The sequence below is a fragment of the Psittacula echo genome (assembly GCF_963264785.1).
Source record: "Psittacula echo genome assembly, chromosome: 24".
Taxonomy (NCBI): domain Eukaryota; kingdom Metazoa; phylum Chordata; class Aves; order Psittaciformes; family Psittacidae; genus Psittacula; species Psittacula echo.
This window is the reverse complement of record NC_137759.1, coordinates 5,430,584-5,457,438: the sequence shown is the minus strand read 5'-3', so window position 1 is coordinate 5,457,438 and position 26,855 is coordinate 5,430,584. Positions and strand designations below refer to the sequence as shown.

The 26,855-nt window shown below is 57.2% G+C and overlaps 4 protein-coding genes across 8 annotated transcripts; 2 read left to right on the top strand and 2 right to left on the bottom strand.

Annotated features, from left to right (window-relative positions):
- Nucleotides 1-5,113: 5,113 nt before the first annotated feature.
- Nucleotides 5,114-7,280, bottom strand: LOC308229810 (mast cell protease 2-like). Its single transcript, XM_080634108.1, has 5 exons — nucleotides 7,187-7,280; nucleotides 6,957-7,104; nucleotides 6,492-6,633; nucleotides 6,156-6,389; nucleotides 5,114-5,647 (listed from the first exon to the last, which is right to left on the bottom strand). Exons 1-5 carry the CDS (start codon nucleotides 7,248-7,250, stop codon nucleotides 5,510-5,512), a joined length of 726 nt encoding a protein of 241 aa, XP_080490234.1. The 5' UTR covers nucleotides 7,251-7,280; the 3' UTR covers nucleotides 5,114-5,509.
- A 1,957-nt stretch (nucleotides 7,281-9,237) lies between these two features.
- LOC308229798 (mast cell protease 1A-like) lies at nucleotides 9,238-10,839 on the bottom strand. Its single transcript, XM_080634092.1, has 5 exons — nucleotides 10,754-10,839; nucleotides 10,543-10,675; nucleotides 10,264-10,399; nucleotides 9,844-10,095; nucleotides 9,238-9,619 (listed from the first exon to the last, which is right to left on the bottom strand). Exons 1-5 carry the CDS (start codon nucleotides 10,824-10,826, stop codon nucleotides 9,488-9,490), a joined length of 726 nt encoding a protein of 241 aa, XP_080490218.1. The 5' UTR covers nucleotides 10,827-10,839; the 3' UTR covers nucleotides 9,238-9,487.
- A 3,125-nt stretch (nucleotides 10,840-13,964) lies between these two features.
- Nucleotides 13,965-16,688, top strand: S1PR4 (sphingosine-1-phosphate receptor 4). Its single transcript, XM_080634074.1, has 2 exons — nucleotides 13,965-14,057; nucleotides 14,786-16,688. Exon 2 carries the CDS (start codon nucleotides 14,928-14,930, stop codon nucleotides 16,140-16,142), a length of 1,215 nt encoding a protein of 404 aa, XP_080490200.1. The 5' UTR covers nucleotides 13,965-14,057; nucleotides 14,786-14,927; the 3' UTR covers nucleotides 16,143-16,688.
- A 545-nt stretch (nucleotides 16,689-17,233) lies between these two features.
- On the top strand, nucleotides 17,234-26,834 carry NCLN (nicalin). 5 transcript variants are annotated; one of them, XM_080634273.1, is made up of 16 exons: nucleotides 17,234-17,458; nucleotides 18,993-19,183; nucleotides 19,393-19,537; nucleotides 20,158-20,252; nucleotides 20,469-20,549; nucleotides 20,700-20,803; nucleotides 20,901-20,989; nucleotides 21,142-21,281; nucleotides 21,834-22,012; nucleotides 22,172-22,259; nucleotides 22,343-22,381; nucleotides 22,485-22,648; nucleotides 23,234-23,287; nucleotides 23,369-23,447; nucleotides 24,140-24,239; nucleotides 26,322-26,834. In XM_080634273.1, the coding sequence occupies exons 1-15, from the start codon at nucleotides 17,275-17,277 to the stop codon at nucleotides 24,197-24,199; spliced, it is 1,692 nt and encodes a 563-aa protein (XP_080490399.1). In that variant the 5' UTR covers nucleotides 17,234-17,274; the 3' UTR covers nucleotides 24,200-24,239; nucleotides 26,322-26,834. The 5 variants fall into 5 exon arrangements, with proteins under 5 accessions (XP_080490399.1, XP_080490400.1, XP_080490398.1 ...); XM_080634274.1 differs by lacking the exon at nucleotides 26,322-26,834 and adding an exon at nucleotides 24,436-25,104; XM_080634272.1 differs by lacking the exon at nucleotides 26,322-26,834 and adding an exon at nucleotides 24,374-25,104.
- Nucleotides 26,835-26,855: the final 21 nt, after the last annotated feature.

Genomic DNA, 26,855 nt, shown 5'->3' with positions numbered 1-26,855 from the left:
ACACAACCTTGCTCCAGGGGCTGTGTGCTGTGTCGTGGCTGGAGCACCCGGCGCAATGGGAGCAGGGACCTCTGCTGTGCTGGCAGCAGGAGAGCAGAGAACAGGCTTTGCTGGGGCAGGTGGAAGGTAGAGCTGCAGCAGTTGTGGATTCTAGATGCCAAATGGAGCTCCACTAAGCGGAAGGATGTGAAGCCTTTACACATTGGAGAGCTGAGGCAAGCGAACAGACGTGCTGCAGAGCTGCTGCCAGCCTGGAAAGTAACTGCAGTGGCAAGGGATAGGAAGCAGGGAAACCTGACCCACCGCTGGCTATGTGTTGTTTAGCATCATTAATGCTTCTCTTTCAATTCCAACCAGTAGCATCGGGTCCAAATTCTCTGGCTCAAGCAGGTTGCCCCCGTGAAGGCCTGAAGGTGAAGACATGAGCTGCACTGTTGAAGGGGGCTGTTGATATTTTGTCTCTTTTGTAGACAGAGCACTACATCAGTGTTTTGCACAACATGTAAGAGTCAATCTTAACTGTCTGAGATGCTTTGATCTAGAACACTACAGTAGGGAAGGGACAGCATTGTTGTTTCTAGGTCCCTCACGCGAGGGAAGCCTCTGATGTCTCAGAGCACTACAGGAGGAAGGAAGCTCTGCTCAGAGCCATGAGAGAGCTCGCGGTGGAGCAGTAGCCATGGGACCAACAGTTAAAGAGCCAGCGTGGCTGAGCAGTGATGCTGGGGGAGCGCAGCATCTCTTTAGAGTAGCCACGCTCTGGCCTGCATGGAACACTTGGGAGGAAGGAGAGGGATTCCCATGTGTCAGACAGCTTTGCATCAATTTTACTGCTTGGTTTTCTTTTTGTCTTTATGCCAAAATGATCCATTTTGTAGAAACTGTCCTATAAAGAGGCATTTATAATCATCCGGGTGTATTCGAAGTGCTGCTCAGCCCAAGCAGATGGCAGCAGCAGCCTCTTCTGTGATCCTCTTGGAAATGGTTCACACTACAACTATTGCCAGCGCAAAGCTGGCGCTGAGAGACACAGGTTCTTGGGAATAACTTCCCAGAAGTTCTTTCCCGAGGTGAATGATGGTGGTACTTCCACTTGAATCAGAAACTCCTTGGGTTTGCATCCTCTCCTTCTTGAAGTGCTGCTGCCCTGGCACAGGAGGAGGGAGTTTGGCTTCTGTCTCTCGCAGAGGGACTCTGTTGTGTGGGAGCTGTTGAGGCTGTAGGCACAAGGAGTTAGGGGGGTGAGTACCTTGCTGAGCAACTCCTTGGTGTAGCTGTTGGCCTGGTGACGGGCTTGGCGTGGTGGTTCCTGCAGAGGGAAGGGGAGAACATTCCGCACTGGCTCTTAGGACTTCTGAACCCTCATTTGGAATGAGGCAGGGAATGGGTCGGACTCGTGTGCGTGATCCAGAGTTGTCCATGGGCTGCGTTCCACGTAAGAACATCCCAGTTTTGGCACGTGCTTGTCTGAGCACGAGGGAGCTCGTGTGCCTCTGGCTTGGCCAGCACCGCGTTGCTGCAGCACTGGTTCGCATCTCTCTTGGCTGGTGCTTTGGCAAAGACCTGCCCCAGCAAAAGTGCCAAACCCCAAACCAAATTTGCCTCTTCTCCCCTTTTTCCATAAGTGAGGCCACTTGGAATGTTCTGCAGGTTGAGACCTTCAGGAAAGAGGTGGGATTGGGTTCTTGGGGGATAACCTCGGATCTTGAGCCCACGGATGTGGTCTCTGGGCCAACCTCTGCTCTTTGCTCTGCTGAAGAAACCACCTTTGAACCAGATTGAAACTTGAGGCGAGGAGCATCCCGCTTTCCTTCTGCCATTCCAGATGGACTGGAGCAACAGCCCCTTCCCGCTTCAGCGTGTCACATAGCTCCTTGCCCCTCTCCCCTCTCCCAGAGGTGGATTCCTTGGTTTCTTGTTGTTGCTTCCTCGCAGTGTCGGCCTTGCCTTCCACTCTGGGTTTTCTTCATGTGTTTTCTTGGTTTAAAAAAAAAGGAAAAAAGTAAAAAAAAAAAAAAAAAAAAAAAAAAAAGGTTAAACCCCCCACTTCTATATATATATATAAAACTATATCTAGAGTACTTGCCGAGTGTGCTGCCCGTTGTGTCGTTCTGTACAGAGCCCAGGTCGTGAGAGTCCAGCCGAGATCCAGTGTGTTCTGCAGCACCCAGTTATTGAAGAGTATGGTTCGTGCCAATGCCCCTTCTTTAGTAGTGCCAGAGACTCTTGCCAAGTGCCAATGTGGTGGAACGTCTTTGGTTAGACTCGTACCTTCTCATTGCAGACCATTTCAACATTAGCCTCTTGAAAAGGAGCCTCTCTCCAACGCTGTTTTTAAACCTTGTCCTTTGCAGTGCATGTATTGTTGTGCGTGTTGGGGTGGGAGGGAGGGCAGAGGGGAGGGGAAAGGAGTTGCTGAATAAGATGCCCACTGTCCGGATCTGTTCAGGCTCCAAAGTGTCTCATTCCAGTCCACGAGTGGGTTTGTTTCTTGCAATGATCCCGCTCCGACTGCTGGGCAACAACCCCCTTAGGACAGAAATCTCGGATGGAAAACAAAAAAAACCAACCATGGATTTTCATATCTTTCTCCTGAAATAAAATTCTCTGTTTGAAATTGGAATAAATTTTGTTCCTAAAAGCCCTGGTGCTCCTGGATGTCTTTCTTGATTCCTTTCTTTTCTGCTTGGCTCCTACAGGACCTGGTGGGAGCTGCAGCCTGTTGAGGCTAAAAAACATTGGCCCTGCTTGGAAAACCAGGATTCAGGCATAAAACAAAGTGGTTTGGTCACTGGAAGGTAACATAAGCAGTAACTCCGTACAACACTGATGTGTGGGCAGGGGCTGACTTGGATTTGAAGCTGTGGGGACTTAGTTTTCCAGGATTTGGGAGCAGAGTTGCTCAGTGGAGTTGTCCGACTGCCTCTTCCTGTAGCGTTGTCCCATTTCTTCCTGGATATCCGTCGCCAGTAGGAGGAATGTGGGAAGCAACCCTGCTTCCAGTCTTGTCTGTTAGCAGCACAGACTGAAGCATGGACCACTGCTCAATCCATCCCTTCAGGAGCCTGGGGGATGCAGGGTTGCGATGGATGTGGTGGTGTTTTCGCAACGGGATTTCCTGGGATGGAGTTCCTGGAGTTTCATCCTCCGTCCCTAGGATCATTCCCCAGGAATTCCAGCTTAAATCACTTGGCAGAGTCGAGATGCCTGAATGTCCTTGTGTTTGCAGGAAGCTGCAGCCACGGAGGTTCTGTGTCACACACAAGTGAAGCTGCAGCCAGAGGAACCTGAGCTTCGTCTCCAGCCATCGAAGATCCCTCCAGCACTTGCACTTGGCAGGTACCTGTCTCCTCGCTCCAAGCCACCTCCTTGCCCAGGGGGAGCTCGGTGTCCTGCTGGGAATGCTTTATCCCAGCTCTGGTTGGGGGGCTCTTGGGAAAAGCAGCAGCTGGAGCTTTGGATCATCCTGCATCACAGTCACCTACACCAGCCCCTGTGGGCCCACACACTGGGCACTGCCAGCTTGGAGCAAGCTGCTCTAGTGGAAGGTGCCCCTGTCCATGGCAGGGGTTGAAACTGGAGGAGCTTTAAGGTCCTTCCCAATACAAACCAGGCTGAGATTTGGGCTGGGAACGCATCTTGGATAAGCCCAAGTGGGTGAGGATGTGGCTGGCGGCTGTTTTGCATCACCCCAATGGGTGCCGTTCCTTGCTCCCAGCCCCACTGCTGCTGCTCCCTTCATCTGCGCTCTGGATCTGTAGCTCCCGGCCATGGAAATAAAGGGTGTTGGTCGGAAGCATCCATAAAGCAGGTCCCGCCTGCTCTGCTGGTTTATGGAGACCTTCAGTGAAGCTCTTGGTGAAGCAGAGAGGGTGTCGGAAGGGAGCATCCTTGGAAAGCTTGACATCAGCTTCCCAGCATTTGCTTCAGAGCAGCCTGAATGGTGGGAAGAGCCTTGAGGAAAGAGCTGCCATTCCCAGCTTAGGCACCAGTTCACTTCCAACCTGCAGATGGGGCTTTGCTCCTAAAGGGCTTGTTTTGGATCATTTCAGCAGTGCCTTAGGTAGGGCCTTGAAGAACACGTCCTGTTGGTAACCCATAGAGGGCATTGTGGGCATGGAAACCCACAGCACCAACCTGAGCATCCCCAGCAGGTCCCCCGTAACTTTGCTCACAGCTTTTCCTACCCATAGGAATGACTGGAGGGAGCTTGAAGCCATTTGGAAGGACTGGGATTGGCAAGTACCTGCTCTCTTAATCCCTTTGCTCTGAGGTTTTGCACCCAGAATCATGGCACATGGATGGAAGGGACCTCAAGGATCATCCGGTCCAACCTTTCCAGGCTCAGCATGACCTACACTGCCTGTCCCAGCACCGTGTCCAGCTGAAAGTGAATGTCCAACATTGGGGAATGCACCACTTCCCTGGGGAGGTGATTCTAGTGGTGGTGTTCCCATAGTGAACCGTGTTCCTCTTGGGTCCACTCAGAATCTTCCATCTTCTTTGTGTCCATTGGAACACCGGAACGTGGTGCCAAGGTCTCCCCTGAGCCCTCAGCTCTCTCAGCCTTTCCTCTTGGCTTTCCAAGCCTTGGATCAGCTTTGTGGCCCTGCTCCCACTTTATGGGTCCCCAATGAGCTCCTTCCTCCCTCTCTCTGCTGCTCCAATACAACCAGGCCCAACGATCCCTGGAAGCTTTGGGGCTGATTCTGTCCTGAGCTGCTGCCACTGAATCCCAGCCTGGGTTGGGCTGAAGGGACCTTCAAGCTCCTCCAGCTCCAACCCCTGCCACGGGCAGGGACCCCTTCCACTGGAGCAGCTTGCTCCAAGCCCCTGTGTCCAACCTGGACACTGCTTTAAGGAATGGTGGGAGCCTGAGGAAGAGGTGGCCACGAGGATTTCCTTGCCCCAGAGCCAGGTTTTACCCCTATTCTGGGAGCAGGGCAGAAACTCCCAGCTTGGGCCCGAGCTGTTGGAGCAGTGACTTGCTCGTGGCCGGAGGAAGCATCCAAGAGAATCCCAAACCACAGCAGGAGAGAGGCTCTCCAAGGCAGACACCATTTATTGGTTCACATGTTCTTACCCCACTGCAGCTACAACAGGAGGGGAGGAAGGAGGCAGCGGGTGCAGAGCTTGGGCACGGAAGCTGCAGTAGCGAAGCAGGAGCTGAGATTGGGGCCAGGGCTTGGGCGAAGCAGCCCCAGGCTACGGTGGCCTAAAGGCAATGGGCAGGGAGGAGGCTGCTCTTTGGATCCCCCCCTCCTTCCCCAAGAGCCCCCAGCGCTGCTTCACCTCCCCCGGGGCTGTCACCACCCAGAGCTCGAAGAAGGGGAAATGGGAGCGGGGATGCGGTGGGAGCGAACGGGCACCATCGCCGATGCCGCGGTTTGGCTTTGCCAGGGAGGAATCCCAGCCGTGTCCATGCGGAGCAGTGGAAGGTGCTTCCTAGGGAAGAGGGAAGGAAGAGCAGGAGGCCGTGGGGCTCCGAGTGTGAGGAGCAGGAGCAGGGTCACGCTGACTTCATGACGCTGTTGATCCAGGTCTGGAAAGGAGCAATGTGTGTGTAGAACCCGGGCCAGTTGTGTTGCCGGTAGGAGAAGATGCCGTAGGCTTTGTTGTTGCAGACCAGCGGGTCCCCAGCATCACCCTGGGAAGAGGAGGAGGAGAAATCACTGCTTTATATGGGATTTCCCCTAGGAAAAGGAGCCTTTGCATCTGCAAACAGGGAGGCTGCAGAGCTTCCCCAGGAGCAGGTTGGACCCCTCCAGAAGGGACCACTTAGAGCATCCCTTTTGCCCTTGTGCGCCTGCAGAGCACCACAGGACGGTTGGGACTTGATGATGGGAAAGGTCTTTTCCAACCCGGTGGATTCTCTGCTCAGATGCACTCAGATCAATGAGGACATTTAGAGCAAACCCGTCTTCGCTGTGGGAAAACCAGGATCCCCTTTGGCCCCTCTGCTTCGCCGTGGGCTGAGCACAACGCGATGCCTGCGGTCAGCAGGGCCACGGGGGGCTGAGCCTTGGGGAGCAAGAGCCTTATGCCAGGACAGCGGGAGAGGGATGCTGGAGAGGGAGCACGGATGGGGATGGAGGAACGGGGTAAGAAGCAGCGCTTGCAGATGGTACCCAAAGTGCTCTAGCCCAGGGACTGACCTTCTTGGGCCACGCGGAGGATTCATTGAGGGCACAGATGAGGTTCTGGGCCAGCCCAGGGGCCCAGTTCAAGCATTGCCTTGGCTTGAGGATGGTGACGGAGACTTGGCGCAGGGTGGCCATGGGGCTCGTGTGGCTCCAGCCCTTGACGCTGCACTTGGTGTGCCTGAGCACCATGTCCGTGTTGAAGGAGATGGTCCTGACGCGGTGGTTGCTGGTGGCGTTGCCCTTCAGCTGCAACAGAGGGGCAAGGGCAGAAGTAAGAGCTTGGTCCGGAAGCGATGAGGCTCCGCATTGTGGCAGACGGGAGCATGAGGAGCTCCAGCACGTAGTTACCTTCAGCAAGAGGATGTCGTTTCCCTTCTTGGGGCAGACGAAGTCTGGGTGGCGATGGTACTGCTCCACCTCGAACCTCTGGCCGCTTTCCTCTGCCCTCTGGACCGTGTGGGCTCCCAGGATGACAGTCAGGGGCTCGTAGCTGGGAAAACCAAGCGCAAGGTGTGTCATGGGATCATGGAATGGGTTGGGTTGGAAGGGACCTTAAAGCTCCTCCAGCTCCAAGCCCTGCCACGGGCAGGGACCCCTTCCACTGAAGCAGCTTGCTCCAAGCCCCTGTGTCCAACCTGGCCTTGGGGACTGCTTTAAGGAACGGTGGGAGCGCAGGACATGGCCTTGCCCTGTCCCTTGAGCAGCCACAGGGATGGGAATTGCTCAGCCACAGCCTTGAAGTGACCCCAAGCACTGGACCCACCCAGGAGCCATCACCCCCACCATGGAGGTACCCCCCCGGGCAGAACTTACTCCAAGCACTGAGCCGCCGTCATCACCCAGCTTGGGGCCACCAGGAAGCCCCCACAGGACTGCTGGTTCTTCCCTTGCACGTAGGCCATGTAGGGCATGGGCTCAGTCCTGGCCTCGAGGCCTCTGTCACGCCAGTCCCAGGCAGAACCTGCAATGGATGGAGCCGAGGATGAGATGGGAGGACAAGGGATGCGCTCCTGGGACTCCTCCTTCCCCAGCCCCGGACTCACTGGCTCGAGGCGCTGGGCTCGCCAGCAGCAGGATGGGGAGCAGGAGGTGCTGCAGGTCCTTCATGGCAGCGGTGTGGGTGCCGTGGAGGTGAGGTGCTGCCAGGGTCCCCTCGGCACCCGCTGGGGCTTTTATAGCCTGAGCTGGGCCTCCAGGAAACCACAGAAATCCGACTGATCTGATTCATGCTGCTGCAAAGTGCACGTCTCAGCGATCCCAGAGGGGAATTCACCCTTGGGCATCAACCCACCTCCACCCTGGGCCTGGCTTGGCCTGGCCCATGCCCTTCTAAGGCCACGTTTTAACCCCTTGCCTTTGAGCTGGGAGCTGGAGGGCCCATACCCAGCCCCATCGCTGCGCCTCCTCCTCCCCTCCAGCCCATGGCAGTGGTGGTTGTGCGCTCGCAAGCAGTTGATGTTATCAGGAGCTCTGCAAGAACAAGATCTGTCACTTGATGAACCGGCCCTGAAGGTGCTGCAGGGGCAAGGAGGGACCCTCCTGCTCTTCCTCACCGGGTGAGGTCCTGCCCCATGGAGCTAAGTTGGTGTGAGGGCATCTCTAAGACCACACGGGTCATAGCTACGTGAGGGTAGATAGAGATAGAGCTGCAGGTGGGGACATAGCCATGAGGGCTGTTCCACCACGAGGTCCCTGCTCTGCACCAGCCTTGGCCTCTGCTTTGTGCAGCAAAACCCCGTTCCAATGGGTCCTTCCCTCGTGTAGTCGATCACCATTAACCACTGCCTCTCGGAACCACTGTGGGAGATGAGGGGGACACATCCCTGATCCCAGGGCTCCCACTGATGGACACGGGGCCACGCCTTTGGGATCCTGCCCCTTCCCCGGAGCTGGTTGTGTCCCTCTGGGTGGCAGATCCCTGCTCTCCCTCCCTCAGCCCCAAGCATCCCATTGCCTCCCCCTTGGCGCCAGTGGAAGGTGGACGCTGGGCGCATCCGCAGCCGTTCCTGCCTTGGGCTCTGATGCAAGGGGACGGATCCGGATGGGGAATGGAGCCGCTGGTGCCCGTAAGCTCTTTTTCCCCTCTGCCCCCGCCCAGGCAAGCCCCGGGCTGAGCTGTTCTCGTGCAAAGGCTGCAGCAGCCCCGGCTTCGAGGAAAACCCTGACGTGAGAGCGCAGATAAAGCCCTCACAAGCTCTTTGCTCACAGATCTCACTGATAGCAGCCGCCAGCGTGAGCCCAACAGCCCGGCCTCTTCCCAGGCTGCTCATGGAGCTTCCCTTCCTCCCAGTAAGAGCAGGGAGCTCCTGGAGGCCGAGCATCCCATTGAGTTACAGCTTCTGTGCACTGAAAATCCCCCCCCCCGTTGGGTTTCCCCAGCACCAAGCAGTCTGGGCTCCTCTTGGACACCATCACCCCACAGCCTTATCTACCGGTGCCTCTGCCCCTCATCGTGTCCTGCTCCTATAGAAGAGGAACCGACTGGAACAGCGAGAGTAGGGCTTGGGGTTTAGGCCATGGAAGGAGGGGCTGGGGCAGGTTCCTCAGCCTCTAGTGCAGGGCCTGCGTGAGGGTGATGTGGAGCATCCTTTGTGGGATGGGGCCGTTGTCAGCCCTGCTCACAGGGCACTGCTGGGGCTGAGCTTCCCTTCCTGAGAGGGGCAGAAGGAAGCTGTGAGCAGGCAGCGCCCAGCTCAGCCCCATCTTTGCCTCCTGTAGGGAAAGAGTTGGGTTTTCCCACTGTTGTTGTCATGGGAGGCAAGGAGGAAGTGGCATCGGGACAGGGACTTTTGTGAACCCAGGTCTGTTACCAGCCCTTCCTGAGACTGTATCAGTGCCTCTACCCAGGACATCACGGAATCCCAGCCTGGGCTGGCCCGAAGGGGCCTTAAACTCCTCCAGCTCCAACCCCTGCCACGGGCAGGGACCCCTTCCACTGGAGCAGCTTGCTCCAAGCCCCTGTGCCCAACCTGAGCATCCCATTGCAGTGGTGGAGATGCAGAGAGCTCTGTCCCGTGCTCACCATCCCAACCCGCCCTGCTCCCGGGGGCAAGGCAGAAGACGGAAGGGACACGGTGGGAGATGCAGCTCTGCCTTTACTCGGGGTAAGTGCAGCGAGGGCTCAAGCAGGGACAGGGCGATCTGTGATAGAAACGGGCTCTGTTGTTGCACAGCCTCTTTCAGGTGCCATCCGGGATGATGCTGGTTCTGCCGGGATGGGCTGGGAATGGGACAAGCGGCAGCCTCGGGATGCAGAGAGGGACCCTGGTCCCTTGGGATGCCAAGGAGGGGCTCAAGCCTTGAGCAGGGGCAGGGATGAACCGGAGCAGCCTCCGGAGCTGCAGCTACTCCATGGTTTTCCTGATCCAGGGCAGGTAGTTGGAGATGCGGGTGTAGACCCCGGGGGGAGCGTTGTACCCGAAGGACACGATGCTTTGTGCCACCCCATTGCACACCAGGGCCCCACCTGAATCTCCCTGGGGACAGATGAGAAACAGCCTTGAGAGGCCTCTTCCCTGCGGGAATGAGCTTCTCCTTGGGGAATACCAGGGGGGTTGTGGCTCTGAAGCAGGGAATTGTGGCTCTACCCACACGGACCGTGGTGTGCGAGCATCCACATGGGATCTACACATCCAATCACCTCTATTGGGAGCCAGCATCTCCCCTGCTTCAACAGCCCCCTCCTGTCCCATTCCCGTACCTGGCTGGAATCCCGGAGCTCATGGAAGCTGCCGGCACAGACCATGCCGGTGTCGAGGTGCGGGTAGAAGCGTTCGCAGCTCCTGCGGCTGTAGATGGAGACTCTGGTTTCAAAGAGCCTGTTGGTCGCCTGCTCCTCGTCGATGAGGCCCCAACCGGCTACACCGCACTTGGTACCCGTCGGGAGGTCGCTGCGGCCTTTGGGCAAGGGGATGGTCTGGACGTACTCATTGAGAGCGGCCTTTGCCGTCAGCTGGGGGAAGGAAGGGGTTGGGGGAAGGTTGTGAGCACACACAGTGAGCACGGATGCCCCCATGGGGAGGGAACGCGCTTCCAAGCCCGTGATTCCCTCCCATTCCTGCCTGCAGCATGGGCAGAAGCAGCCGATGGGTAGCACCAAGAGGCTGGGCTGTGGCCTTGCCTTGAGCAGCATGATGTCGTTGACGTAGGTGTTGGGGTCGTATCCGGGGTGCTGGTGGTACCTGGCGACCCCCCGGACCTGCTGGCTCCGTTCTGGCTTGTGGATGTTGTGAGCCCCCAGGATCACTGTGATGTTCCTGCCCATGGAGCGGGGGGGGAGAAGGGGGAGAAGCCACGTTGGGGCTCACCCGCATCGCCCTCCCCTTCTGCGGGAGCTGCTCCGTGCAGGAGGACGAGGAGCCTGCTCCAAGGGGATGCAGGGGCTCTAGGAAGTACTCACCCCATGCAGTGCGCCGCTGTCATCACCCAGCCCGGCGCCACCAGGAAGCCTCCGCAGGCCGACGTTCCTACCTTCAGGAAGGCCATGTAGGGGTGGGAGTGGGGCTGAGCCTCGTGGCCCCCCACGATGTGACCTGCAAGACAGCCCCGCTGCCAGCTGAGCCCCTGCCGTGGGGCAGACCCACAGCAGCACCTCCCAGCTCCCCTCTTACTGGCATCAGCCCCTGAGAGCAGCAGCAGCAGCAGCAGCGCCCGGGACCGGCACATCCCGTCCTGCAGCCGCATGGATGCTCCTTCCGAGGCGGGTGGGAGTTGGAGCATCCCAGTGCAAAGGAGCTGGTTTTATACCCTGGGAGCAGCCGGACCCAGCAGCCAGGAAGCCGCGTGTGATGGGCTGATAGTGCTAATCACAGAGCAGCAGCCCTGGGCAGTGATAGAGCAGCACCCAAGGACCGGGGGTATCCCGAAGCCGCAGGGATGCTGCTCAGGTCAGGGATTTCTTCTTCTTTGCAGACAAATCACATCCACCGGGTTCCAATGGGGTCCTCAAGCTCTGGCCCCCAGCCTGGCTTCTGCTGTGCCTTTGGGAGCTCACAGCATTCCTGGTTTGTGGATGCTGCGAGCCCCCGGGATGGCTGTGCCATCCCTGCCCATGGCAGTGGAGGGGAGAAGGGGGAAACCTTCAGGCCTCTTCATGCCACTGGCACATCCTCAACCGGGGCCATCCTCAACTGAACCCTTTGGGAGCCTTTGCCTGCCCCACTCTGGATGCTGTGCCCCACGGTCGCTGCCATTGCCACTTCCCCTTGCCCCGGGCAATGCGGGATGTGTTTAAATGCTCCTCTGAGCACCAATCCTGCTACACTTGTCCCTCCTGGTGCTCCTGAGCAAAGCCACCATTGAGCTGCCCCTGTTCCATAGCAGTGACCAAATCCTTGTGTCACGGACCTGGGGCTCAGGACATCCACGTTCCTTCTACCCCTGGCTCTCACCAGCCTTGGCTGGTGGCTGATCATTGGGCTCCATCGCGATGCTCCTGTGACGGGCACCGTGTGTGAGGAGCTGCCTGACTTCGGGGCCGGGTTCTGCAGCAGACAGCAGAAAGCAGACAGCCCCAAACCACTCGGTATTGTTATGTACAAGCAACAGGGAGGGAGAAGCAGGAGGAGGAGGAAGTGGTGCGCGGCACCCGGGCTGATGCTCTCCGCGCCCTGCAGCAGCACCGGCATCGCTGCCACCACGCGCGGTGCCCCTGCCCCGGCAGCGCCAAGCACAGGGAGGGGCTGGGCTCAGGCTGGTTTCCTTTGGCACCACACCCGGGGTCCCAACAGAGCCCCCCCCTTGTTTACCCGGAGCCCATTTCCTGGGCGAGGGCCGGTTCCTCCCTTGTGTCCCTGCATGAACTCGTCCGGCGCTGGGGCAGCAGCACCAGAGGGACGTGGAGCTGCTGGAGCGAGGCCACGGAGCTGCTGCGAGGGCTGGAGCAGCTCTGCTCTGGAGCCAGGCTGAGAGAGCTGGGCTGGGGCAGCCTGGAGAAGAGAAGGCTCCTGAAGGGGAGACCTGAGAGCAGCTCCAGTGCCTAAAGGGGCTGCAGGAAACCTGGAGAGGGGCTTGGGACAAGGGCCTGTAGGGACAGGCCAAGGGGAATGGCTTGAACCTGCCCGAGGGGAGACTGAGCTGAGCTCTTAGGCAGAAGCTCTTCCCTGTGAGGGTGCTGAGGCGCTGGCCCAGGGTGCCCAGAGAAGCTGTGGCTGCCCCATCCCTGGCAGTGTTCAAGGCCAGGTTGGACACAGGGGCTTGGAGCAAGCTGCTCCAGTGGAAGGGGTCCCTGCCCGTGGCAGGGGTTGGAGCTGGAGGAGCTTTAAGGTCCCTTCCAACCCAACCCAGGCTGGGATTCTCTGATCTATGAAATGAAACCAGCCAAGTGCCAGGATGGGCTTCAAACCAACCCAGCTCCACCCTTCCTGGGGCACAACAACATCCACCATAGGTGCAGGGATGCTTCGGCTGAGGTTGGGGCTGCACAGTGGGGCCAGGATGGGGTGGGAGCCCTGGTCCATGAGCCCCCAGGCAGAGCCACACAGGGGGGTTCATCCCGGAGCTCTGTTTAATCAGAATGAAAGACAAGCTCTAATCGGGCCCGAGCAGCAGCACAGCAGGAAAACCTCAACCAAGTCATCAATGTGTTATCTCCTCTTGGTAGCTGCTGCTTTTGCCCCCCATATCTGCTCACGGTCCCCACGGTCCTGAGCCGATGGGAGGGATGGGATGCTCCGGGTTCTTCTCGAGCTGTCCTGGCCTGCAGCTATGGACACAAGGTGCTTTTCCCTCCCCGTTGGCAGGACCCTGCATTGGAGGGCTCCAGGACTTGTGTTGCTACAGCCCCTGGCTCAGCACCCAGGCTCCCCCCCCCCTGCCTGCTGTGGTCCCCCCACGCCCAGCACTCAGCACTATGTCTGAAGCAGATCACGGCCCTGATCTGAAGGCGAGCGCTGCGAAGCGTTGCAGGAGGGGGTGTCCTGCCCCTGCCCCTGCATCTCAAAGGAAGAGCAGCAGAGGAGAAGCACCAAGATCTGCGTCTGTGCAGATAGAGAGGGGCAGGGAGCTGCTGCTCGACAACAGGAACCCCCTCATGTGGCTGGGGGCACCTCGGTTTTGATGGGAGCAGTGGTGGCCAAGGCTGGCTTGGAGGGGGCTTGGAGCACTCTGCTATACGGAAAGGGGTCCCTGCCCGTGGCAAGGGTTGGAGCTGGATGAGCTTTAAGGTCCCTTCCACCCAACCCAGGCTGGGGTTCTCTGGTTTGCCCCCACACGCGCCCCGCTGATGTCCCTGACAAGGAGCTGGTTCTTGTCTGATTTCTCCTTCCTGAGTTGCTTACGTGCTGCCAACAGCTCGAGCAGCTCCTTGGGCCCTGGCAGGGCGAGTGGCTCCATCCCTGCATCCTTTGGGCTGTGCTGAGCAGCCCCATCAGCACAGCCTGAAACAGGGCTGAGGTGCAAGGGTCACATTGACCCTTCTGCCCCCAGTGCTGTGCAGGCTGCCCAGAGGAGCTGTGGCTGCCCCATCCCTGGCAGTGCTCAAGGCCAGGTTGGACACAGGGGCTTGGAGCAAGCTGCTCCAGTGGAAGGGGTCCCCATGGCAGGGGTTGGAGCTGGAGGAGCTTTAAGGTCCCTTCCAACCCAACCCATTCCATGATTCTCTTTGCTCTCCACTTGGGGACCATGGCTCCATGGCTTCGGGGGGGTGAGAGCAGGAAGCAGCCCCAGCTTTAACCTGAGCTCAAGGTGCTTGGGCGGTGTTTTCTCTGTGCAGTTGCCCTGGGTGGGGTCCCCCTGCACAGGGATGTGGTTGATGCTGATGTTGTAACTTCCCCTTTCCCACTGGGGTAGGTAGAACTCTCTCTTGTTTTGCACAAGGAGCCTCCTCACTGCCTGCTCCCTGCCGGGCCATAGACACACATCTGGGGAGCTGCAGGACCTCGCTGGGTAAGCAGGAGCCTCGGCCGGTCACCACTGGTGAGTGCAGCAGGAGGATGCAAGCGTTGTGTTGGGAGCAGCATCTTGCAGGGCTTCCTCTCAGGTGGAGTTTTGCAGGCACAGGGTCAGTGATGGACTTTGATGTTCAATCACATCAGGCTGCACTGCAGCAAGAGGCAGCAGCTTTGTGCCTCTGCTTCCCTGTCCTGGATGGAGAGAAGCTCCTGCCCCATCGCTGGTGGGTGCTTGGAAAGGTGCTGGTGGAGGCTGCAGGGCTCTGACCGCTGGTTCCTATGGCCCTGGGCTGCCTGGACTTGCTGCATGGACAGGGCAGGATGTGGATGGATGCGTCCTGAGGGAGGAGCTGGGCCCATGAGGAGCCTGGATAAGGATGTGCCTTGGGTACATCCCATGGGTGGTGAAGGGGCAGTTGCTCCCTGCCGGGCTCAGGGGTGAATTGAATGGCACCAAAGGCCGAGCTCTTGGTGTCTCTGCGTGCTCTTAGTGGCTTTGTTGAGCAGCCCAACCCCGTGCAGGTGTTTCCCCATCAACCCAGCGTGCCCTGCCTCAAAGCGGTTCCTGCCACATCATTTCACTCCTGTCCCACCTTCCCGAGCCGAGCAAAGCTGAGAACAGCCACAAACAATGATGTTAGAGACGATGTCAGTCCTGTGCCTCACGTCAGGAAACTCTATTAAACAACAGGAAGCCCATGCTCATGCCTGGGCTTACAAAACAGCTCACCCTCCTCTCCCCTTCCCTTGCAGTGCTGCGGGCAGGCAGGGCTCTGGCTCGCATCTCCACGCTGCACAGAGCTGCTGGGATCAGCGTGGTCCAGCCACAGCCCCCTGGTGCCTCCAGCCCTCAAGCAGAGGCTCTTGGCCCATCCTGCATCCCAAGGCTCAGAGGATGGATGGTCCGGAGCGGAGCTGGCTGCCGAATCGCTCCCTTCCCCTTGGCTCTGCTCAGTATCCCGAGCTCAGACTTGAGCTGCTCGACAGGAAAAGCTCCTGCCTGGAGCTGGCTGCCATGAGGAACGTGAACATCATCCTGCAGCACTACAACTTCACGGGCAAGCTGAGCAACAGGCAGGCCGGGGACGAGGGCACGGGGCTCATCCGCACGGCGTTCGCCATTGTCAGCTGCATCATCATCCTGGAGAACCTGCTGGTGCTCTTGGCCATCCTGCGGTGCCTGCGAGCACGCCGCTGGGTCTACTCCTGCATCGCCAGCATCACGCTGAGCGACCTGCTGGCCGGGGCTGCCTACCTGTCCAACCTCTGCCTCTCGGGCAGCAAAACCTTCCAGCTCTCCCCCCAGCTCTGGTTCCTGCGGGAAGGAACCCTCTTCATGGCGCTGGCCGCCTCCACCTTCAGCTTGCTGGTGACGGCCATCGAGCGCTACAGTGCCATGGTGAGGCCCATCGCTGAGAACGAAGCCAGCAAGACCCTGCGCTTACGTGGCCTCATTGTGTGCTGCTGGCTCTTGGCCTTCGTCATCGGGCTGCTCCCGCTGCTGGGCTGGAACTGCCTGTGCCACTTGAGCGCCTGCTCCGTCCTCCTGCCTCTCTACTCCAAGAACTACATCCTTTTCTCCGTGGTCATGTTCAGCATCATCCTCCTGGGCATCCTTGGCCTCTACATCTCCATCTTCCAGCTGGTCCAGGCCAGCTCGAGGCAAAGCAGCTCGAGGCACAGCCGCAAGCGGTCCCTGCGCTTGCTCAAGACCGTGCTGATGATCCTGGGGGCCTTCATCATCTGCTGGAGCCCCCTCTTTGTCCTGCTGCTCTTGGATGTCTTCTGCGAGCCTCGGAGCTGCTCCCACCTCCACAGCCTGGACTGGACCTTGGCTCTGGCCATGCTGAACTCGGCGGTGAACCCCGTCATTTACTCCCTGCGCAGCGTGGAGGTTCGCCGCGCCGTGGGGAGCCTCCTGTGCTGCTGCTGTGTCCGCCTTGGCCTTTGCGAGCCCGGGAGCTGCTTGGTCATCACAGACATCAACTCGGGTTCATCCACCGAGAGCTCCCTGCGGTACCGGGAGAGCTTCCGCAGCGCCGCCAGCGCCCGGCCCCGGGCTCCGCTCTCCAGTAACTCCAGCATGATGAGCAACCTCCCCAGCCTCTGAGGGCGAGCAGGAGGTGCCCCGCAGCCCACCAGGACCTCCCGTTGCTGGGCCTGGCCCGACTGAGGCCAACACAGGCAGCTCGGGTTGACCAAGTTGGGTTGACCGAGCGCGGCTCCATCCCGGTTGTTGGCTTTCCAGTCGCTTCAGCCTGGGGTACGGCGCCGGTGGGGTGGGAGTGAAGGCCACGGGCGTTGGAAGTGGACCCTGTTCTGGGGATGATCCCTTTCCCCATGCCGGTGTTTGCAGCACTCACTGCAAGAGTCATCATCACCCAGGGGCCGCAGTGGGGCGGAGCGGCCGCAGGCTCCTCCAGGGGAGGGAAGGGTCTGATCCTGGCACGTCCGGAGGAAGGGGTCGCACCGGAGATGTTCTGGGGGGTCTCCACCTCCCGATGGGCTGGAAGAAGCAGAGGAGGTAGCTCAGGAGCTGCAGCTCACAGCAGTCACACACGGGTCCCCCCTCCCCTGCCCCACTGACGCCTCTGCCCCTTCCATGGAGCACGGGAGATCCCGAGTTCCTGCGGCTCCATGGGCCAATGGGCACGGACACGGCAGCCGAGGACCTGCTCCGCGGTGGCTTTGCCCCCGCTTGGAGCCCTTCGCTTTGGGGCCGCGGCTGAGCAGCTCCCGAGGAGCCCGTGGGACACGTGGGAAGCTCCAGACCAGCCCCAGGATCCGATGGAGCCCGGCTCGTGCCTCGCATTCCCGCTCTCCCCTTCCCCATTCCCACACCCAGTGTGAACCGGGAGCCGCGGGAGGAGCTCGGAGCCCCCGCGGCACCGGGCAGCTCCCGGTTCTCCCCAATAAACGGAGCTGCTGGAACAGCCGCGGCCGAGCGCTCATTCATGGCCCGCGGGGCCGCGCCGGGGGGACCGGCACCGGCAGCGCCCTCCATGCCCGGCCGGGGGGGGGAGCAACGGGGCCGTGACCGGGGGGGGGGGCCCGGTGGACGCCCGTCGGAGCGCCCCCTGCAGCCCCGCCGGGAGCACGAACGGCGGCGCCTACAACTCCCAGCGTCCCTTGCGGCGGTGCCGCGAACTACAACTCCCAGCAGCCCGCGGGGCGGTGCGTGCCGTGCGTGCCCTGCGTGGCCGGAGGAGCGGGGCCGCAGCGGTGGGGCCGGTGCCGCGGCGATGCTGGAGGAGGCGGGTGAGGTGCTGGAGTCGGTGCTGAAGGCCTCGTGCCTGCCGCTGAGCTTCCTGCTCTTCGTGCCCGCCGTGCTGCTGCTGCTGCTGGGCCCGCCGCCCGCCGCGGAGGCCGCGCACGAGTTCACCGTGTACCGCATGCAGCAGTACGAGCTGGGCGGGCAGCCCTACGGTGAGACACCGGGCTCAGGCCTCCGGGAGGTCCAACCCCCTCTTCCCTCCGTCCCTTCCTCTCTCCCTCCCTCCTTCCCCTTCAGCGGTGGTGGCGACCCGCGAAGAGCCCCGAGCCCGGGGAGAGGCCCAGCGGAGGCCGCGAAGCCGGGGGCAGCCAAGCCCAGGCCGCGGGGAAGCCGCAGCCGGGCCCCGTCGGGCAAAGCCGAGGCTCAGCGGGAGCAGGAGGGGGCCCCGCAGGGTGACCCGGGGGTGGCCGAGGCCCCCGCTGTGCACTGGAGGCTCCTGCGTGTGGGGTTCACTCCGCAGCTCTGTGGCACGTTGGGGAGCTTGGGGCTGAGCTCGTTTCTGTTCTCCTCCCTTTAAGCCCTCAACGGCAAGTCAATGGCTTCTTTGCTCTTCAGGCTCTAGCAGCATCTCCATTTGGGAGTCTGTCCTTCTACAGCTCCTCCTTTATGCTACGGGTGACCTCCAGCTCCTCCGTTCTATTGCTGGTTGTGCAACACCTTCCTTACAGTCAAACCTGTTCTGTGAATCATTGAAGTGCTGGAGCTCTCAGCCTCCTCCTCCTGCACTCGCTAACCCAGAGCCAAGCGTGGTTCCTGACTCTCCTGGAGGTACCTCCACGTTGTTGAGAGCCTCGCTGGGTCCCAGGCAGATGCTCTTGTGGGTGTGCTGCCATCTCCTTGTGTGGTGTTAGATCGTGGTTGAGAGAGCTGAGCTGGGTCAGCCTGGAGAAGGGAAGGCTCCTTAAGGGGAGACCTTAGAGCAGCTCCAGTGCCCAGAGGGGCTGCAGGAAACCTGGAGAGGGGCTTGGGACAAGGGCCTGTAGGGACAGGCCAAGGGGAATGGCTTTAACCTGCCAGAGGGGAGACTGAGATGAGCTCTTAGGCAGAAGCTCTTCCCTGTGAGGGTGCTGAGGCGCTGGCCCAGGGTGCCCAGAGAAGCTGTGGCTGCCCCATCCCTGGCAGTGCTCAAGGCCAGGTTGGACACAGGGGCTTGGAGCAAGCTGCTCCAGTGGAAGGGGTCCCTGCCCGTGGCAGGGGTTGGAGCTTTAAGGTCCTTTCCAAGCCGTTCTCTGATTCTATTTATACAAGATGTCCTTGTGGTCTGCTCTTGGAGAGTGCTGGAGCTGCTGGAAAGCCTCCAGGCTGTTGCTTTCCCAGAGGATTGCGTTTGCATGTGGGGGATTTGATATGCTGGGACTGAGAGCAGGAGAGAGGGAGCATTTCGAAGCAGGCTGCACGGAAACATCTCAGTGCTTGAGCCAGGACAGCCTGTGTGGTTGTGGTGGAGAGGAACCTTGGGGGAGGCTGTGTAGTGCTGGAGGAAGGTGAGTCTGGCAGGACGTGGCTGCACAGATGGATGCAAGGCAAACCCCCAGATCTCTGCCCCTTCTTGGATGAAGGGGAAGGGACACGCTTGGCTCTCTGCAGGTCCTGGCTGCTCAGACACTCATCACACTGGCTCTGAGAGTGGTGTGTGAATGGGCTGGGCTGGAATCTCTTAGCAGGGCTCTTGCTGCTGTCCTGCAGGCACCAGGAGCGCGGTGCTCAACACGGAGGCGCGCACGGTCGAGGCGGACGTGCTGAGCCGCCGCTGCGTCATGATGCGCCTGGTGGATTTCTCCTATGAGCAGTACCAGAAAGCTCTGCGCCAGTCCGCGGGTGCTGTGGTCATCATCCTGCCCCGAGCCATCTCCTCTGTCCCACAGGATGTCGTCAGGGTAAAAACCACCAGGTTCCCTTTCTCTTCCCGTGGGAGATGGAGTGGAGGGAGGGGGGAGACGTTTGGGTTGCTGCAGGACTGAAAGCTCCTGGTTTAGTGCACGTGCTCTAATTTCAAGCTTGGCTTTCTCTGCTTTGGAGGCTCATTTTGCTCTGCTCTCCTGCACCTTTAGCGGCTGCTGAGTCTCTGTCTCCTTTCAACCCTCAGCAATTCATGGAGATCGAGCCGGAGATGCTCGCGATGGAAACCATCGTGCCAGTCTATTTTGCGGTGGAAGATGAAGAGCTGCTGTCTATCTATGAGCAAACCCGGGCTGCTTCTGCCTCGCAGGGCTCTGCCTCGGCTGCAGAAGGTGAGTTCTAACAAGTGCGAAAGGTTTAGAGGAAGGACGGGCCTGGGCCCACCTCTGAGAGCAGTCTGTTGTGTCATGCACCATGATCCAGTGGTCTGTTGCCTTCATGTTCTGTCTTTATTAAAGCACTTTGAGGTTTAATGGAATTAAAACACAGTATAAGACAGTATTAGAGTATTACCTGGCTGAGTTTAGAAATATAGCTGCGTGGAGCTGAGTTCTCAGCTTCACGCTCTTGCAAGTGAGAGAGAAAGCAAAACTCAGGTTAAAACCAGCATTGATGATGTTAAATGACTACAGTGTGATGGGGTTTGGGAAGCTTTTTGTCTGTCCACAGGTCAGTTCAGTGCGTCCATGTATTCTCTTGTAAAGAACTGCTCTATCTTAGTGACCTGCTGCTTGTGATGAACTTCAGGATTGCTGGAGTTTGGTTTAGCCAGCTCAAAATGCTGGGATTTGAGGACAGAATGGAAGTGCTTGGTCACCAGGATTCCATGTCAGTGCACAAGCAGCAAGTGAGAGGGCTTAGATGATTTGAAGGAGGCCTCTCCAAAGCTCGAAGTGATGGAAGTAAGGGATGAAGCTTCCCCAGGGGCACATTTCTGTCTGGTTTGTTCTAGTCCTGCTGCACACAGCAACTGCCAATGGCTTCCAGATGGTGACCAGCGGGGCTCAGAGCAAAGCCATCAATGACTGGCTCATCCCCAGCGTGGAGGTGAGTTGTGGATGGGTTCAAACTGCAACACTGGTGGGATGCCACCTTCTGATAGGGCTTCATTTGGGCTCATAGGGGAAGTGAGGGGGGTTCTCAGCCAGAGAAGTATCTGAAGTCCTCGGAACAGAGGCTGCTTCAGGCTCAGCGTGAGTGTAGAAGTCTTTGTACAGGGGACAGGAGGTGATGCTGGGCGACACTGACCTCTCTCCTCTGCAGGGAAGGCTGACGGGGCTGGGTGGAGAAGACCTGCCCACCGTTGTGATAGTTGCCCACTATGATTCTTTCGGAGTGGCTCCAGTGAGTATCTTTCCTTCCTGCAGCTCCCATATGGCCTCTGCCCCTGGGGGTTTTCTTGGCCTTAAAGAAAGACGTGGTGGGCTATCCCGAAGGCTGTTGTGCTACAAGGGTCAGTGTAGGGTTGTCACCTTGTCTCCCTTTGTCCTGCAGTGGCTGTCACATGGAGCTGACTCCAACGGCAGCGGGATCTCGGTGCTGCTGGAACTCGCCCGGCTCTTCTCCCGGCTCTACACCTACAGACGTACGCACGCGGGGTGAGAACCTGCCCTCTTCCTGCTTCAGTGACCCAGGCTGAGTCCTGTAGTGTGGAGTGTGACGTGCTAACACTCTCCTGTCCTCTCTGACCTGCAGGTACAACTTGTTGTTCTTTGCATCTGGAGGTGGAAAGTTTAATTATCAAGGAACCAAGCGGTGGCTGGAAGACAATTTGGATCACACTGGTGAGGAAGGGGCTGTGTGTTCTCTAGCAAGGCCTCTTAATATGATGGTGTTAACTGGAATATCAACCCTCCTGGGGGAATCTCCTTGCTTTTTGGGGATGGAAATCCCAGCCCAAAGCAGAGCAATGAGGGTTTGGATTTGTCTCTTCCAGATTCCAGCCTGCTGCAGGACAACGTAGCGTTTGTTCTCTGCCTTGATACTCTGGGCAGAGGCAACAGCCTCCACCTCCATGTCTCCAAGCCTCCCAAGGAGGGCACCTTGCAGCATGCGTTTCTGAGGGAGCTGGAGATGGTAATGAGAAGCATTTTAGGTAGATGGGGAATTTGGGACTTACCATGGGAAGCTGCAGCTCTCCAAGAGAGGAAGGAATGAAGGAGGAGTTGTGCCATTGGGGGATTTCATGTGGTGTTGGTTTGAAGTGCAGACAAATCCTTGTGCCACAGTCCCAGGTGAAGCAGACTAGATCTGCATTTTTTACTGCACTTCCTTATGGCTTGCTGCTTGCAAAGGTTCCTCTGTAGTGACACTAAACCAGCTTTCTCATAGAATCCCAGACTGGTTGGGGTTGGAAAGGACCTTAAGATCATCCAGGTCCAACCCCCCTGCTACTCACACTAGACCATGTCACCCAAGGCTCTGTCCAACCTGGCCTTGAGCACTGCCATGGTTAGAGCATTCACCACTTCTTTTCTGACGTTAAACCAACTTTTTAATGGCAGTAACTGCACCTTAGAGGTGGAAGTGTATTTATCTTCTGGAACACAAAACAGCTGCGTCTGGGCAGTGTGAGATGGGACTGTGCAGTGGGCAGTGACACCCTGGATGGCTTGTCCTTTGCCTCAGGTTGTTGCCAGCCAGTTCCCAGAGGTCAAGTTCTCCATGGTGCACAAGAAGATAAACTTGGCTGAGGACATGCTGGCGTGGGAGCACGAGCGCTTCGCCATCCGCCGCTTGCCCGCCTTCACCATCTCCCACCTGGAGAGCCACCGGGACAGCCGGCGCAACAGCATCATGGACAGGAGGTGAGAGACCACCTCACGTCCAGCCTCAGCACTGCTGCGGCTGTGCTGATGGGTGAAAAACCACTGGGAGATGGGCTCTGGATTGCTGCAGTGGGAAAGGGGGGTTCTAGAGGAAGCTGATGCCATCTACAAGTCCATAATCCCCTTCTTCTGCTTTAGGTCACGAGTAGACACTAAGGCACTAACGAGGAATACCAGGATCATTGCTGAGGCTTTGACAAGGGTCATCTACAACCTAACAGACAAGGTAAGAGCTGCCCATTGGGCTGTCTGCCACATTTGTCCTGCCCAAGCAGGTGCCCTCCACCAAGGGTTTTTATTCCCTTGCAGGGAGCACCTGCAGATCTGCAGATCTTCACGGACCAGATGGTGAGCAGAGTTTTTGTTTGTGGGAAGAAGGAATCAAGGATCTATGAGAGGGGCCCTGGTCTCGGTGCTTGACTCCTTTTGCTTTGGTGGTGTTTTCCTGCAGCAGATCCAGCAGGAGCAGCTGGAATCAGTGATGGACTGGCTGAGCAGTCAGCCCAGGGCTGCGCAGCTCATTGATAAAGACAGCACCTTCCTCAACACCTTAGAATATTATATGGGTCGCTACCTGAAGGATGTCAAACAGCATCATGTAAAGGCAGACAAAAGGTAAGACCAGGAGTGAAAGAACCAGCCAGGGAATGCACATTGGCTTCCCCCTCCAATGCTTTTGTGTCCAGCTTCTTGGCATGGAGCTGGAAGTGATTGGTCCTTCCTTCTCTCCTGTCAGCTTTGGTTCATGCTCTCTGTTGTCCCAAAGAAAGCTCTTTCTCATCCTCACACCACAGGAACAAGTCCCAGCAGCTCCCTTTGTGTGAAGAGCTTGTTTTGGTTCCTTGCTTCCCACTCTTGATTGCTGCTTTCCTCGGGATGCAGGGAAAGACTCAGGTCCCCTGGAAAACTTTAATTGCAAGGAGGCAATCCTGCTGGGGTTGAAGCAGTTTAATGACCATGGTGAAGCATCTTCCATGGGCTGCTCTGAGACAGCTGAACAGCATGGTGTGAATTGTACCCTCGGGCCTCTGATGGTAGGAAGGGAAAGACTTCACAACTAAAACCAGTTCAAAACTGGAATACAGGTGGTCACGTTTCCCTGGTTCTGGCTGGATGAACTCCTTGGGAATGAGGCTTGGGCTGTCCTTGCTGCAGTGTTGAGATGCGTTGTACAACCTGAAGGGTTTCTTCTTTCCACAGGGACCCTGAGTTTGTGTTCTATGACCAGCTGAAGCAGGTGATGAATGCATACAGGTATGGAGCTCCCTTGGATGTGGGGAGCTGTTGCCTCCCTCTGTAGCTGTAGCAATTTCAGGTGTTCTTTCTTTATCACAGGGTCAAGCCAGCAATCTTTGACCTGCTCCTGGCTGTCTGCATTGCTGCCTATCTTGGGGTTGCCTATGTGGCAGTGCAGGTAAGGGGGGAGAAGCAGGAAATGGGTGTAGTAGTTTCCTCACAAGTCACATTAGCTGCCGTAACTGGTGCTCACACCCTCCCAGCACCACAGTTGGAACAGTAATGCGACCCCATTCTAAAAGCAGTAGTCCAGAATGGCTCTTTGATGTGGATGTGTTCTGAGTACCTGAAGGGCATCTCTTGCCATATTAGTTCCCCTCCAGAAGGAACAGAACTGCATCCGAAAATAGGAAGACTTTATCAAGTGCTTGCATCATCTCCAGGGGGGTGAGACGAGCACAAACACTGCTGTACAGCTCCAAGTACCTGCCTTTGTTGTAATAACTCCTCCTGTTTCACCAAGTGCACCCTGTCCTCAGGGTGAGAGTGCTCTGTATGATGTGGACAAGGTGTTGCATTTGCCCAGTAGGATTGAGTTAAGCCTTCTAGTAAGCTTCCACAACACAGCATGGTTGAGGTTGGGAGGGTCATCCAGTCCAATCTCCCTGCTCAGCTCAGATGTCTCCTGAATACGTCCAGGGAAGGAGACTCCACAACCTCTCTGGGCACCCTGTACCGGCGCTCAGTCCCCCTCACTGTAAAGAGGTTCTTCCTCACGTTCAGTTTGTGCCTCTTGCCTCTCTGTAGAACACAGTCATTTTATGAGTATCGATAAGGACTGATGGTTACTTATTTTCCTTCTGTTCCCAGCACTTCGGTCTCCTTTACAGGATGATACAGAGATTATCCCTTAAAACCAAGCAGCAGTGAAGCCCCGAGACAGCACCCAGACAGCAACACTGAGCCATCGGTGAGCCCATCAGGAACTTTTTCTGCCTTCCATTGAATCCTGCTGATTTTCTTCCTCTGTCTCCTCTTTGCCCCTCTGTAGAGGGGAGGAAGGCAGAAAGAACCTGACATTTTAACTCTTGTGCACCTTTGAAGTGCTTTTCTTCACCTTCTTCCCCTGCCTTGCACCATGTCTGGTTTCCTTTGCTTTTGGCAAGGGAGAGGCTCAGAGACATCAGGAGGTCTGCAGGTTGATCCAACACTGGCTGGTTCTGAGCAGCTTCTGTGAGTGTAAAACCGAGTCCAGCACCTTCATGGACACACATGTCATACTTGGAAACTACAGAGTAGAGTGATGTATAACCTCTGCCCAGCAAACAGGACTCAGAGCAGTTGTTTAAACCAAAACGAAGTGCACATGAAATTAAAGAGAATACTATTAGCATGGTTTCTTATGGCACCTCTTCCTTATCTTCCAGGCCTGCCTTTAGGAGGGTGTGTTGAGCAATTAGACTGTGCAATAACTCCCTCCTTTCAAGGAGCTGCACTGGAACTGATCTCCGCTGTTACTGGCAGGATGAGGGAAGATTGGTCAAGCAGGTTCCTTGCAGTAGGGTTTGTGCCAGGGCAGATTCTCTCCTGCCTCCAGTGGAAGATGCATTGTGCATACTTGGTTTCTCTGGTCCTTGAGCAGTTCATGGCTGCCATTGCTCTGTACTAACCTCTGGCTTGGTTTTGAAGAGGTGTTCTACAGTTCCAGCTGCTGCGGGACCCTGTTCTGTGCTGTTCCATGTATTTAAATGAACTGGTCATGTTAATAACAAGAGCAACCCAGCTCCTGCTGAGCTCTGGTCTGTAATCCCTTCACTTTCCATTCCTCAGCTTTCACTTCCAGATGGGGTCTGGATTTTGGGGGGGGGGGGGTGGTTCCCATGTTCATCTGCATCTCAGGGTCTCATTTCCTGTTTTTCAGCTCTTACTAGTTTTGGAAACACTGTTCCTGGCCTGCACGTTCCCAAAGTGCTTGTTGCTGTCCTTTCATGTGCTGCCCCCAGTGTGTATGGAGGGAGGCAGGTCCCTTTAGCCATTAAAAAGCAAAACAAACCTCAAAAAGGAGTTCTATGAATGTCATTTTAAACATGGCTCTTTCTAGAACAACACCTAAGAGAGCATCTTTTGGAACACACACTATTACTTTTATCCTTGAGCAAGGCTGAGTTTAACTTTGCTGCTGCTTCTGGCTGGAGAGCCAAATGTTGTTCAAAGATCAGGCTTGGTTGCTCAAGAATTGTCATCTGAAGTTGAAGCTCAGAGTTGAAGGCTTCCACCAAGGCAATGTGATAACAGCTCTGTCTCTGTCAGGGTTGTAGCATTAAAGCAGATCTCGACAGGGAACTGTTCACATTCATGATGCAGGCCCTGGAGCCAGTGGCAGCCCTTTAAATGAAAGGTTGAAAGAGGCAGAGGGGAGTTCATAAACCTGAGGGGCACATCATGTTCTCCAGCACGATTTGTCCTGTAATCTGGATGCCCTTTGTGTAGCTGGCTGCTAGAGAAAGTAGTTTTTACTATGGAAAAGGGTTTCTGCTTTCGGTCCAAATGCATGGGCATTGAAATACTCTCCGCTCCCATCAAATTCCAGCTTTCTCATAGCCAGAGCAGAGCGAACTCCATTCCCCCAGTGCTGCTTCCTTCGGGAAGCTGACAGCGAAGCTTGTAAATGGACCCTGCTATTCTGCTAGGTTTGGAAAACCCAAGGAGAAGGGTGCTGAGCCATAGTGCAGCGCATTGCTCGGTTCTGCCACTGCCATGAGCCACAAAAGCAGAAATACAACCTCTGTTCTGGTGAAATAAGAGCTCACAACACTGCAGCAGAGCTCCGTGTAGCTGGTTCTTGTTGCCCCTGTTTTTACTGAGCCTTTTTGCCCAGGAGTTTCCATGGCATGTAAGGAAGAAGCATGGAAAGCATATGTCCGCATGCACACGAGTGACTGGCAGTGGATGCTTCTAGCCAGAAACCCCTGGGCTTTGCTATCTGCCTGATGTTACCTGCTGCCCTGGTGCTGTCGAAGTCTGCACCTCCAAAACCCTGCTTTTCCAACAGGTTTAAGCACTGAAGCTGTTCCTTCTGCCCACTCCCACCCTCACAAGCACTAGTGGGGACTGTGTGCGGGTAGCTTGGACTGTTGTAGTCCATCTCCCAAACAAGCCGCTGCTTTGTTGCTCTGAAGTAAGTGCTACTGCGCAATAGGAACTCCCTACTCTTGTACTGTGAAGAGGAAAGCCCCTGAAGCCAAAGCAGAACCGGGTATCCCGCTCCCTGTGCCTGAAGGCATCACCACGACCTCTCCAGAACGCTTCAAACCACCCCAAATTGGGGTGGGGGTGGTTTGAAATCACCCACCCTCGTGTTCGTAGCACAAAGTGGGTTTTCCATTGAAGAGCCATTCAGTCTTGGTTGAACTGATCTGAAATGATGGGGCTGCTCCTCGCTGTCCCTGCGGGTTGAGCCTTGGGGGGGGTTCAGGTTTGGGCTCCAGGTTGATCTGTTTCATTTCCATTTGGAATTCTTGCATGGCAGCTCCATGGTGATCATCTGGAAGAGCTGCAACTCGGGAACCAAGAGTTGATGTCTCTG